The sequence below is a fragment of the Oncorhynchus mykiss genome, chromosome 7, assembly GCF_013265735.2.
Source record: "Oncorhynchus mykiss isolate Arlee chromosome 7, USDA_OmykA_1.1, whole genome shotgun sequence".
Taxonomy (NCBI): Eukaryota; Metazoa; Chordata; class Actinopteri; order Salmoniformes; family Salmonidae; genus Oncorhynchus; species Oncorhynchus mykiss.
Genome location: NC_048571.1, coordinates 80,212,339 through 80,224,867, shown reverse-complemented (window position 1 = coordinate 80,224,867; position 12,529 = coordinate 80,212,339). Strand labels below are relative to the sequence as shown.

Sequence of the window (12,529 nt, the reverse complement as noted above, 5' to 3'; positions counted from 1 at the left end):
TAGTAAGGAGGGAGAGTGACTGAATGGTCCCAGTGTTAATGTCAGCAGTAAGGAGGGAGAGTGGCTGTATGGTCCCAGTGTTAATGTCAGCAGTAAGGAGGGAGAGTGACTGTATGGTCCCAGTGTTAATGCCAGCAGTAAGGAGGGAGGGTGACTGTATGGTCCCAGTGTTAATGCCAGCAGTAAGGAGGGAGGGTGACTGTATGGTCCCAGTGTTAATGTCAGCAGTAAGGAGGGAGAGTGACTGTATGGTCCCAGTGTTAATGCCAGCAGTGAGGAGGGAGAGTGACTGTATGGTCCCAGTGTTAATGCCAGCAGTAAGGAGGGAGAGTGACTCTCTCTGGTCCCAGTGTTGATGTCAGCAGTAAGGAGGGGGGGTGACTGTGTGGTCCCAGTGTTAATGTCAGCAGTAAGGAGGGAGAGTGACTGTATGGTCCCAGTGTTAATGCCAGCAGTAAGGAGGGAGGGTGGCTGTATGGTCCCAGTGTTATTGCCAGCAGTAAGGAGGGAGAGTGACTGTATGGTCCCAGTGTTAATGCCAGCAGTAAGGAGGGAGAGTGACTCTCTCTGGTCCCAGTGTTGATGCCAGCAGTAAGGAGGGAGGGTGACTGTATGGTCCCAGTGTTATTGCCAGCAGTAAGGAGGGAGAGTGACTGTATGGTCCCAGTGTTAATGCCAGCAGTAAGGAGGGAGAGTGACTGTATGGTCCCAGTGTTAATGCCAGCAGTAAGGAGGGAGGGTGACTGTATGGTCCCAGTGTTATTGCCAGCAGTAAGGAGGGAGAGTGACTGTATGGTCCCAGTGTTAATCAAATTTATTTATATAGCCCTTCGTACATCAGCTGATATCTCAAAGTGCTGTACATAAACCCAGCCTAAAACCCCAAACAGCAAGCAATGCAGGTGTAGAAGCACGGTGGCTAGGAAAAACTCCCTAGAAAGGCCAAAACCTAGGAAGAAACCTAGAGAGGAACCAGGCTATGTGGGGTGGCCAGTCCTCTTCTGGCTGTGCCGGGTGGAGATTATAACAGAACATGGCCAAGATGTTCAAATGTTCATAAATGACCAGCATGGTCGAATAATAATAAGGCAGAACAGTTGAAACTGGAGCAGCAGCACAGCCAGGTGGACTGGGGACAGCAAGGAGTCATCATGTCAGGTAGTCCTGGGGCATGGTCCTAGGGCTCAGGTCCTCCGAGAGAGAGAAAGAGAGAAGGAGAGAATTAGAGAACGCACACTTAGATTCACACAGGACACCGAATAGGACAGGAGAAGTACTCCAGATATAACAAACTGACCCTAGCCCCCCGACACATAAACTACTGCAGCATAAATACTGGAGGCTGAGACAGGAGGGGTCAGGAGACACTGTGGCCCCATCCGAGGACACCCCCGGACAGGGCCAAACAGGAAGGATATAACCCCACCCACTTTGCCAAAGCACAGCCCCCACAACACTAGAGGGATATCTTCAACCACCAACTTACCATCCTGAGACAAGGCTGAGTATAGCCCACAAAGACCTCCGCCACGGCACAACCCAAGGGGGGGGGGGGGGCGCCAACCCAGACAGGATGACCACATCAGTGACTCAGCCCACTCAGGTGACGCACCACCTCCAGGGACGGCATGAGAGAGCCCCAGTAAAGCCAGTGACTCAGCCCCTGAATAGGGTTAGAGGCAGAGAATCCCAGTGGAAAGAGGGGAACCGGCCAGGCAGAGACAGCAAGGGCGGTTCGTTGCTCCAGAGCCTTTCCGTTCACCCTCCCACTCCTGGGCCAGACTACACTCAATCATATGACCCACTGAAGAGATGAGTCTTCAGTAGAGACTTAAAGGTTGAGACCGAGTTTGCGTCTCTGACATGGGTAGGCAGACCGTTCCATAAAAATGGAGCTCTATAGGAGAAAGCCCTGCCTCCAGCTGTTTGCTTAAAAATTCTAGGGACAATTAGGATGTTAATTAACACCATACAGTGTTAATGCCAGCAGTAAGGAGGGAGAGTGACTGTATGGTCCCAGTGTTAATGCCAGCAGTAAGGAGGGAGGGTGACTGTATGGTCCCAGTGTTAATGTCAGCAGTAAGGAGGGAGAGTGACTGTATGGTCCCAGTGTTATTGCCAGTAGTAAGGAGGGAGAGTGACTGAATGGTCCCAGTGTTAATGTCAGCAGTAAGGAGGGAGAGTGGCTGTATGGTCCCAGTGTTAATGTCAGCAGTAAGGAGGGAGAGTGACTGTATGGTCCCAGTGTTAATGCCAGCAGTAAGGAGGGAGGGTGACTGTATGGTCCCAGTGTTAATGCCAGCAGTAAGGAGGGAGGGTGACTGTATGGTCCCAGTGTTAATGTCAGCAGTAAGGAGGGAGAGTGACTGTATGGTCCCAGTGTTAATGCCAGCAGTGAGGAGGGAGAGTGACTGTATGGTCCCAGTGTTAATGCCAGCAGTAAGGAGGGAGGGTGACTGTATGGTCCCAGTGTTAATGCCAGCAGTAAGGAGGGAGGGTGACTGTATGGTCCCAGTGTTAATGTCAGCAGTAAGGAGGGAGAGTGACTGTATGGTCCCAGTGTTAATGTCAGCAGTAAGGAGGGAGAGGGGCTGTATGGTCCCAGTGTTAATGTCAGCAGAGAGGAGGGAGGGTGAAACGACGGGATCAATAGACTTCCCTCGTGTCATGATGACATCTCTCCAGAAAAGGACATTGTTTTATTGGCAGTTTGGAACACCGTATCTCACTAATTACTTCCAAGACGGTGTAGCAGTCGGACGTGTGTTTGTCTTTGTCTTATGTCGTGTCTTATCCCGTGTAATTAGCTGTTTTTTTTATCTCACTTTCTATCTACGAACTAAATATACTTTCCTGCAACCCGCATCACCCAATGTGGTACGGATCTGCTATTTTTATTCCTTATAACTGGAACCTCCATCAGGAGCTAGCCAGCTAACTAGCTACTAGTCTTTGTGAGCCATGGCAGCGGTCTTCACCTTTAGCTCGGAAAATACCTGCCAGTCAGCACAGCGCGATACCAACCCAGAGCATATCGGACTGCTTCTCTCTACCACATCACCAGATTCCTGCCCCTCTGGATCATTACACTGGATCATTGCAGCTAGCTAGCTGCAAACGAGTGGCTACTGTTAGTTAACGCCTCTGTCCCGAAGCAAGCACCAGTTAGCCTTGAGCTAGCCTCAAGCTAGGCCCATATACCAGCTAATTCTAGGGCTACAATACCTATTTTGCCATTTGGTCTATTACGATGTTGCTGAAGAACCATCTGCTAGCCCCGGCTCACTAGCTCTCTGAACGCCGTGTCCCCCGCTTGCCTAGCCTAGTAGTGACTACCGAATGGACCCCTGACTCACCTATTGAACTCTGTATGTACCTAACTGACTCGCTCTGCCCATTCATTGCCATTTACCTGTTGTTGTCTTAGCTCTCCCAATCAACACCTGGGATTGCTTTATGCCTCTCTCTAAAGTCAATATGCCTTGTCTACTGCTGTCTCGGCTAGTTCTTATTGTTTTATTTCACTGTAGAGCCCTCAGTCCCGCTCAACATGCCTTAGATAGCTCTTTTGTCCCACCTCACACACATGCAGACTTCACCTGGCTTAACTGGTGCCTCTAGAGACTAAACCTCTCTCATTATCACTCAACGCCTAGGTTTACCTCCATTGTGCACACATCCTACCATACCCTTGTCTGTACATTATGCCCTGAATCTATTCTACCACGCCCAGAAATCTGCTCCTTTTATTCTCTGTTCCCAACGCACTAGAGGACCAGTTGCTATAGCCTTTAGCCGTACCCTTATCCTATTCCTCCTCTGTGTTCCTCTGGTGATGTAGAGGTTAACCCAGGCCCTGTAGCCCTCAGTTCCACTGCTATTCCCCAGACGCTATCATTTGTTGACTTCCGTAACCGTAAAAGCATTGGTTTCATGCATGTTAACATCAGAAGTCTAATCCCTTAGTTCGTTTTATTCACTGTTTTAGCACAGTCCGCCAACCCTGATGTCCTAGCCGTGTCTGAATCCTGGCTTAGGAAGGCCACAAAAGTTCTGAAATTTCCATCCCCAACTACAACATTTTCCACAAAGATAGAACTGGCAAATGGGGAGGAGTTGCAATCTACTGCAGAGATAGTCTGCTTTAGTTCTGTCATGCTATCCAGGTCTGTACCCAAACAGTTTGCTTCAGAGCTTCTACCTTTAAAAATCCACCTTTCCAGAAGTATTTTACTGTTGTCGCTTGTTATAGACCCCCCTCAGCCCCCAGCTGTGACCTGGACACCATATGTGAAGTGATTGCCCCCCATTTATCTTCAGAGTTTGTACAGCCTGCAGGCTCCTCCTGGCCATCCCCAGTGCTCCCTCCCTCCTTGGTCATGTTTCCCCGAAGAAGCCTCCGGCATTGGCAAAGATATATTTGGGGATCCCACTGAGCTCCAACAGGGCATCGTCCCGTAACCCACGCCAGTTGCGAAATTTTGCATCTAACTAAAATGTTTGGTGCAGTAGTTCTCAATGAAAAAATGTGCATGAAAACAAGTCATCTCTCATTGAATGACAGCAAAGACTTTATAGAAGAATCCCCACCATTGACCAATCATTGACGAAGGGGTGTAGACATTGGCTCCGAAAAAAAACCTCACTGAAGTTCAAAACAAATACGTCACAAAATGATTTTTTTTATATATATGCACGAACTCTACCGAACTGTTTTGGTTGGGAAGAATGCGGACGCTTTTCGGCTCCAACTCCACAACATGGTGGAACTCCAAGCCGTAGGAGTTCCCCCATGTTTTAGAGATCTTATTGTTTTCATCCCACATAGTCAGTGGTGGTAGTCGGTTCATCCCCCCTTTTTATGGGGTTGTAGTTTGTCAAAAACCCTCAAAGAAGAAGAAGAAGAAGAAGAAGAAAGAAACCAAAGATGATCTATCATATTAACAAGATAGCCAAGTGACCGCTCTAACAATGGAAACACATGTTCTCAATTATTATTTTTTACATTTTATTTCACCTTTATTTAACCTGGTAGACTAGTTGAGAACAAGTTCTCATTTGCAACAGCGATCTGGCCAAGATAAAGCAAAGCAGTTCGACACATACAACAACAGAGTTACACGTGGAATAAATAAACATACAATCAATAATACAGTAGAAAAATCTATATACAGCATGTGCAAATGAGGTATGTTAAGGGAGGTAAGGCAATGAATAGGCCGTGGTGGCGAAATAAATACAATATAGCAATTAAACACTGGAATGGTAGAATGTGCAGAAGATGAATGTGCAAGTAGAGATACTGGGATGGGGGATAAGGTAGATTGGTTGGGCAATTTACAGATGAGCTATGTACAGGTGCAGTGATCTGTGAGCTGCTCTGACAGCTGGTGCTTAACACTGGAGTGATAAATGATCAGATGGTCATGTGCAGGTAGAGATACTGGTGTGCAAAACAGCAGAACATTTAAAAACAGTATGGGGATGAGGTAGGTAAATTGGGTGGGCTATTTACCGATGGACTATGTACAGCTGCAGCAATCGGTTAGCTGCTCAGATAGCAGGTTTCAAGTTGGTGATGGAGATAAAAGTCTCCAACTTCAATGATTTTTGCAATTCGTTCCAGTCATAGGCAGCAGAGAACTGGAAGGAAAGGCGGCCAAATGAGGTGTTGGCTTTAGGGATGATCAGTGAGATACACCTGCTGGAGCGTGTGCTACGGGTGGGTGTTGCCATCGTGACCAGTGAACTGAGATAAGGCGGAGCTTTACCTAGCATGGACTTGTAGATGACCTGGAGCCAGTGGGTCTGGCGACGAATATGTAGCGAGGACCAGCCGACTAGAGCATACAGGTCGCAGTGGTGGGTGGTATAAGGTGCTTCAGTAACAAAGCGGATGGCACTGTGATAAACTACATTCTGTTTGCTGAGTAGAGTATTGGAAGCCATTTTGTAGATGACATCGCCGAAGTCGAGGATCGGTAGGATAGTCAGTTTTACTAGGTTTGGCGGCGTGAGTGAAGGAGGCTTTGTTGCAAAATAGAAAGCCGATTCTAGATTTGATTTTGGATTGGAGATGTTTGATATGAGTCTGGAAGGAGAGTTTACAGTATAGCCAGACACCTAGGTGCTTTCGATGTCCACATATTCTAGGTCGGGAACCATCCAGGGTGGTGATGCTAGTCGGGCGTGCGGGTGCAGGGAGCGAACGGTTGAAAAGCATGCATTTGGTTTTACTAGCGTTTAAGAGCAGTTGGAGGCCACGGAGGGAGTGTTGTATGGCTCGTTTGGAGGTTAGATAGCACAGAATCCAAGGAAGGGCCAGAAGTATACAGAATGGTGTCATCTGCGTAGAGGTGGATCAGGGAATCGCCCGCAGCAAGAGCAACATCATTGATATATACAGAGAAAAGAGTCGGTCCGAGAATTTAACCCTGTGGCACCCCCATGGAGACTGCCAGAGGACCGGACAACATGCCCTCCGATTTGACACACTGAACTCTGTCTGCAAAGTAGTTGGAGAACCAGGCAAGGCAGTCATTAGAAAAACCGAGGCTAGTCTGCAGATAAGAATATGGTGATTGACAGAGTCGAAAGCCTTGGCCAGGTCGATGAAGACGGCTGCACAGTGCTGTCTTTTATCGATGGCGGTTATGATATCGTTTAGTACCTTTAGCGTGGCTGAGGTGCACCCGTGACCGGCTCGGAAACCAGATTGCACAGCGGAGAAGGTACGGTGGGATTCGAGATGGTCAGTGATCTGTTTGTTGATTTGGCTTTCAAAGACCTTAGATAGGCAGGGCAGGATGGATATAGGTCTGTAACAGTTTGGGTCCAGGGTGTCTTCCCCTTTGAAGAGGGGGATTACCGCGTCAGCTTTCCAGTCCTTGGGGATCTCAGACGATATGAAAGAGAGGTTGAACAGGCTGGTAATAGGGGTTGCGACAATGGCGGCGGATAGTTTCAGAAATAGAGGGTCCAGATTGTCAAGTCCAGCTGATTTGTACGGGTCCAGGTTTAGCAGCTCTTTCAGAACATCTGCTATCTGGATTTGGGTAAAGGAGAAGCTGGGGAGGCTTGGGAGAGTAGCTGCGGGGGGAGGGGGGGGGGGGGGGTGGAGCTGTTGGCCGAGGTTGGAGTTGCCAGGAGGAAGGCATGGCCAGCCGTTGAGAAATGCTTGTTGAAGTTTTTGATTATCATGGATTTATCGGTGGTGACCGTGTTACCTAGTCTCAGTGCAGTGGGCAGCTGGGAGGAGGTGCTCTTGTTCTCCATGGACTTTACAGTGTCCCAGAACGTTTTGGAGTTAGGGTTACAGTATGCAAATTTCTACTTGAAAAAGCTGGCCTTTGCTTTCCTGACTGACTGCGTGTATTGGTTCCTGACTTCCCTGAACAGTTGCATATCGCGTGGACTATTCGATGCTATTGCAGTCCGCCACAGAATGTTTTTGTGCTGGTTGAGGGCAGTCAGGTCTGGAGTGAACCAGGGGCTATATCTGTTCTTATGTTCTCATGCTTATCTAAGATGGAGAGGAAGTTACTTTTAAAGAATGACCAGGCATCCTCAACTGATGGGATGAGGTCAATATCCTTCCAGGATACCCGGGCCAGGTCGATTAGAAAGGCCTGCTCACAGAAGTGTTTTAGGGAGCGTTTGACAGTGATTAGGGGTGGTTGTTTGACTGCAGACCCATATCGGATACAGGCAATGATCGCTGAGATCCTGATTGAAGACAGCTGTGGTGTATTCGGAGGGCCAGTTGGTCCGGATAACGTCTATGAGGGTGCCCTTGTTTACAGATTTAGGGTTGTACCTGGTGGGTTCCTTGATAATTTGTGTGAGATTGAGGGCATCTAGCTTAGATTGTGGGACTGCCGGGGTGTTAAGCATATCCCAGTTTAGGTCACCTAACAGAACAAACTCTGAAGCTAGATGGGGGGCGATCAATTCACAAATGGTGTCCAGGGCACAGCTGGGAGCTGAGGGGGGTCGGTAGCAGGCGGCAACAGTGAGAGACTTATTTCTGGAGAGATTCATTTTTTAAAATTAGAAGTTCAAACTGTTTGGGTATGGACCTGGAAAGTATGACAGTACTTTGCAGGCTATCTCTGCAGTAGACTGCAACTCCTCCCCTTTTGGCAGTTCTATCTTGACAGAAAATGTTATAGTTGGGCAAGGAAATCTCAGAATTTTTGGTGGCCTTCCTACGCCAGAATTCAGACACAGCAAGGACATCAGGGTTGGCAGAATGTGCTAAAGCAGTGAGTAAAACAAACTTAGGGAGGAGGCTTCTGATGTTGACATGCATGAAACCAAGGCTTTTGATCACAGTCAACAAATGAGGGTGTCTGGGTTTACCTCCACACCACCCGCGGAACAGAGGAGGAGTAGAATGAGGGTGCGGCTAAAGGTTAACAAAACTGGTCGCCTAGAGCATTGCGGACAAAGAATAAAAGGAGCAGATTTCTGGGCGTGGTAGAATATATTCAGGGCATAATGCGCAGACAGGGGTATGGTGGGGTGCGGGTACAGCGGAGGTAAGCCCAGGCACTGGGTGATGATAAGAGAGGTTGTATCTCTGGACATGCTGTTTGTAACGGGTGAGGTCACCACATGTGTGGGAGGTGGGACAAAGGAGGTATCAGAGGTATGACAAGTGGAACTAGGTGCTCCATTGTAAACTAAAACAATGATAACTAACCTGAACAACAGTATACAAGGCATATTGACATTTGAGAGAGGCATACAGCGAGGCATAAAGTAATTACAGATGTTGATTGGGAGAGCAAGCTAAAACAACAGGTGAGACAACAACAGCTAATCAGCTAACACAACAACAGCAGGTAAAATGACGATGACTATGCAGAGAGGGTCGGATTAACTACACACAGAGCCTGAGATTGCGGCTGGGGCCGACAGATAAAAAATAAATAAACAGAATGGAGTACCGTGATTAATGGACAGTCCAGTAGGCATCAGCTATGTAGCCATGTGATCATAGTGTCCAGGGGGCAGCAGTAGATGGAACAGGGGAGCCCCACTACGCTAGCGAAACGGAGTTAAAAGTTAGTAGCCCTGGGCTAGTAGGAGCGTCTGCTCCGACGGAGGCCGGATGAAGGCACAGCGGATGGAGCATTCGTCGGCAGACCAATCGTTGTGGTGCGACGGGGCGCCGTGTCGACAGAGAATCCAAGCCAGATGGCGAAAGAGGTATTGTGGAATTTAGTTTGCTAGCCGGGAGATGTGCCTGTCTCACGGCTAACTGGTGCTAGCTTCGTGGCAGTGGCGTTAGCCACTAAATCCAATCGGTAGCAACGGTGATCCGGTGCCAAGGTCCAGAGTTTACAGCAAGGATCAGGTGGAGTTTTGGGCTCTAGCCGTGTATGAGTGGGGTTCGGGTGAACAGCTGAGTAGGCCGGGAGGTGGGCCTCAGGGAATAGCTTCAGTACTGGGTGCCACTGTGAGTGAAAGCTAGCTGTGAGCTAGTTAGCTGCAAGCTAGCTGTGAAGATTAGAAGTAGTGGTCCAGGGATTACGGCAGGAATCCCGCGTTGTTGTGGAGAGACAGTCCGATACTGGTAGACAAGAGATATTGGTAGACAGGTGAGAATTCTCAAGGCTAAAAACAGGACTGCTATCTGTGCAGAAGGTAAAAGCCGCTAGCAGTGGTTAACAATGACTAAATAGCTTGTAGCTAATTAGATGGGTAACTTCTGGAGATTCTTGAATGTGTTCTAAAATTGAAAATAATAGTGTTTCCATATCACATTGGGTGAGGCAGGTTACCGGAAGGTATAATCGAATAAAATAATTACAACTATATAAACAAAAAGGTTAAAAAAAAAAAAAAAAGTACATGAGAGGACAAAACAAACACGTCTTCACTGCTACGCCATCAAGGATGATAATAGAGACAGTAGATCTAGCTGGTCTGTCATAATATAATAGAGACAAATCTAGCTGGTCTGTCATATAATAATAGATACAGTAGATCTAGCTGGTCTGTCATGAGAAAAAGAGACAGTAGATCTAGCTAGTCATTCATAATATAATAGAGACAGTAGATATAGCTGGTCTATCATATTACAATAGAGAGGGTAGATCTAGCTGGTCTGTCATAATATAATAGAAACAGTAGATCTAGCTGGTCTGTCATAATATAATAGACAGTAGATCTAGCTGGTCTATCATATTACAATAGAGAGGGTAGATCTAGCTGGTCTGTCATAATATACTTTAGACAGTAGCACTAGCTGGTCTGTCATAATATAATAGAAACAGTAGATCTAGCTGGTATATTGTAAAATAGTAGAGATAGTAGATCAAGCTGGTCTGTCAAACTATAATAAAGACAATAGATCTAGCTGGTCTGTCATAATGTAATAGAGACAGTAGATCTAGCTGGTCTGTCATAATATAATAGAGACAGTAGATCTAGCTGGTCTGTCATAATATACTTTAGACAGTAGATCTAGCTGGTCTGTCATAATATACTTTAGACAGTAGCACTAGCTGGTCTGTCATAATATAATATAAACAGTAGATCTAGCTGGTCTGTCATAATATAATAGAGACAGTAGATCTTGCTGGTCGATCATATTACAATAGAAAGGGTAGACCTAGCTGGTCTGTCATAATATAATAGAGACAGTAGATCTAGCTGGTCTGTCATAATATAATAAAGACAATAGATCTAGCTGGTCTGTCATAATGTAATAGAGACATTAGATCTAGCTAGTCTTTAATATTACAATAGAAAGGGTAGACCTAGTTGGTCTCTCATAATATAATAGAGACAGAAGATCTAGCTGGTCTGTCCTAATATAATAGAGACAGAAGATCTAGCTGGTCTGTCCTAATATAATAGAGACAGAAGATCTAGCTGGTCTGTCATAATATAATAGAGACAGCAGATCTAGATGGTATTTCATAATATACTTTAGACAGTAGCACTAGCTGGTCTGTCATAATATAATAGAAACAGTAGATCTAGCTGGTCTGTCCTAATATACTTTAGACAGTAGCACTAGCTGGTCTGTCATAATATAATAGAAACAGTAGATCTAGCTGGTCTGTCCTAATATAATAGACAGTAGATCTAGCTGGTCTATCATATTACAATAGAGAGGGTAGATCTAGCTGGTCTGTCATAATATACTTTAGACAGTAGCACTAGCTGGTCTGTCATAATATAATAGAAACAGTAGATCTAGCTGGTATATTGTAATATAGTAGAGATAGTAGATCAAGCTGGTCTGTCAAACTATAATAAAGACAATAGATCTAGCTGGTCTGTCATAATATAATAAAGACAATAGATCTAGCTGGTCTGTCATAATATAATAGAGACAGTAGATCTAGCTGGTCTGTCATAATATAATAGAGACAGTAGATCTAGCTGGTCTGTCATAATATACTTTAGACAGTAGCACTAGCTGGTCTGTCATAATATAATAGACAGTAGATCTAGCTGGTCTATCATATTACAATAGAGAGGGTAGATCTAGCTGGTCTGTCATAATATACTTTAGACAGTACCACTAGCTGGTCTGTCATAATATAATAGAAACAGTAGATCTAGCTGGTATATTGTAATATAGTAGAGATAGTAGATCAAGCTGGTCTGTCAAACTATAATAAAGACAATAGATCTAGCTGGTCTGTCATAATGTAATAGAGACAGTAGATCTAGCTGGTCTGTCATAATATAATAGAGACAGTAGATCTAGCTGGTCTGTCATAATATACTTTAGACAGTAGCACTAGCTGGTCTGTCATAATATAATAGAAACAGTAGATCTAGCTGGTCTGTCCTAATATAATAGAGACAGAAGATCTAGCTGGTCTGTCATAATATAATAGAGACAGTAGATCTAGCTGGTCTGTCATAATATAATAAAGAAAATAGATCTAGCTGGTCTGTCATAATATAATAAAGACAGTAGATCTAGCTGGTCTGTCATAATTTAATAAAGACAATAGATCTAGCTGGTCTGTCATAATGTAATAGAGACATTAGATCTAGCTAGTCTTTAATGTTACAATAGAAAGGGTAGACCTAGTTGGTCTGTCATAATATAATAGAGACAGAAGATCTAGCTGGTCTGTCCTAATATAATAGAGACAGAAGATCTAGCTGGTCTGTCATAATATAAGAGAGACAGTAGATCTAGCTGGTCTATCATATTACAATAGGGAGGATAGATCTAGCTGGTCAGTCATAATATAATAGAGACAGTAGATGTAGCTGGTATGGCATAATATAATAGAGACAGTAGATCTAGCTGGTCTGTCATAATATAATAGAGACAGTAGATCTAGCTAGTCTTTAATATTACAATAGAACGGGTAGACCTAGTTGGTCAGTCATAATATAATAGAGACAGTAGATGTAGCTGGTATGGCATAATATAATAGAGACAGGAGATCTAGCTGGTCTGTCCTAACATAATAGAGACAGTAGATCTAGCTGGTCTGTCATAATATAATTGAGAAAGTAGATCTTGCTTGTCTTTCATAATATGATT

General features: G+C 45.3%; 1 protein-coding gene across 1 annotated transcript; it reads right to left on the bottom strand.

Moving 5' to 3' along the window:
• Positions 1-389: 389 nt before the first annotated feature.
• Positions 390-2,669, bottom strand: LOC118965367 (cell wall protein IFF6-like). The gene is made up of 2 exons (XM_036984460.1): positions 1,974-2,669; positions 390-799 (listed from the first exon to the last, which is right to left on the bottom strand). The coding sequence occupies exons 1-2, from the start codon at positions 2,667-2,669 to the stop codon at positions 533-535; spliced, it is 963 nt and encodes a 320-aa protein (XP_036840355.1). The 3' UTR covers positions 390-532.
• Positions 2,670-12,529: the final 9,860 nt, after the last annotated feature.

Bases quoted from the DNA above. Each gene is read 5' to 3' on its own strand.
- LOC118965367 (XM_036984460.1), bottom strand. From the start codon at position 2,669: ATGACACGAGGGAAGTCTATTGATCCCGTCGTTTCACCCTCCCTCCTC. The intron at 800-1,973 runs GTATGGTGTTAA...TGATTAACACTG, and splicing joins TTACTGCTGGCATTAACACT to GGACCATACAGTCACTCTCC.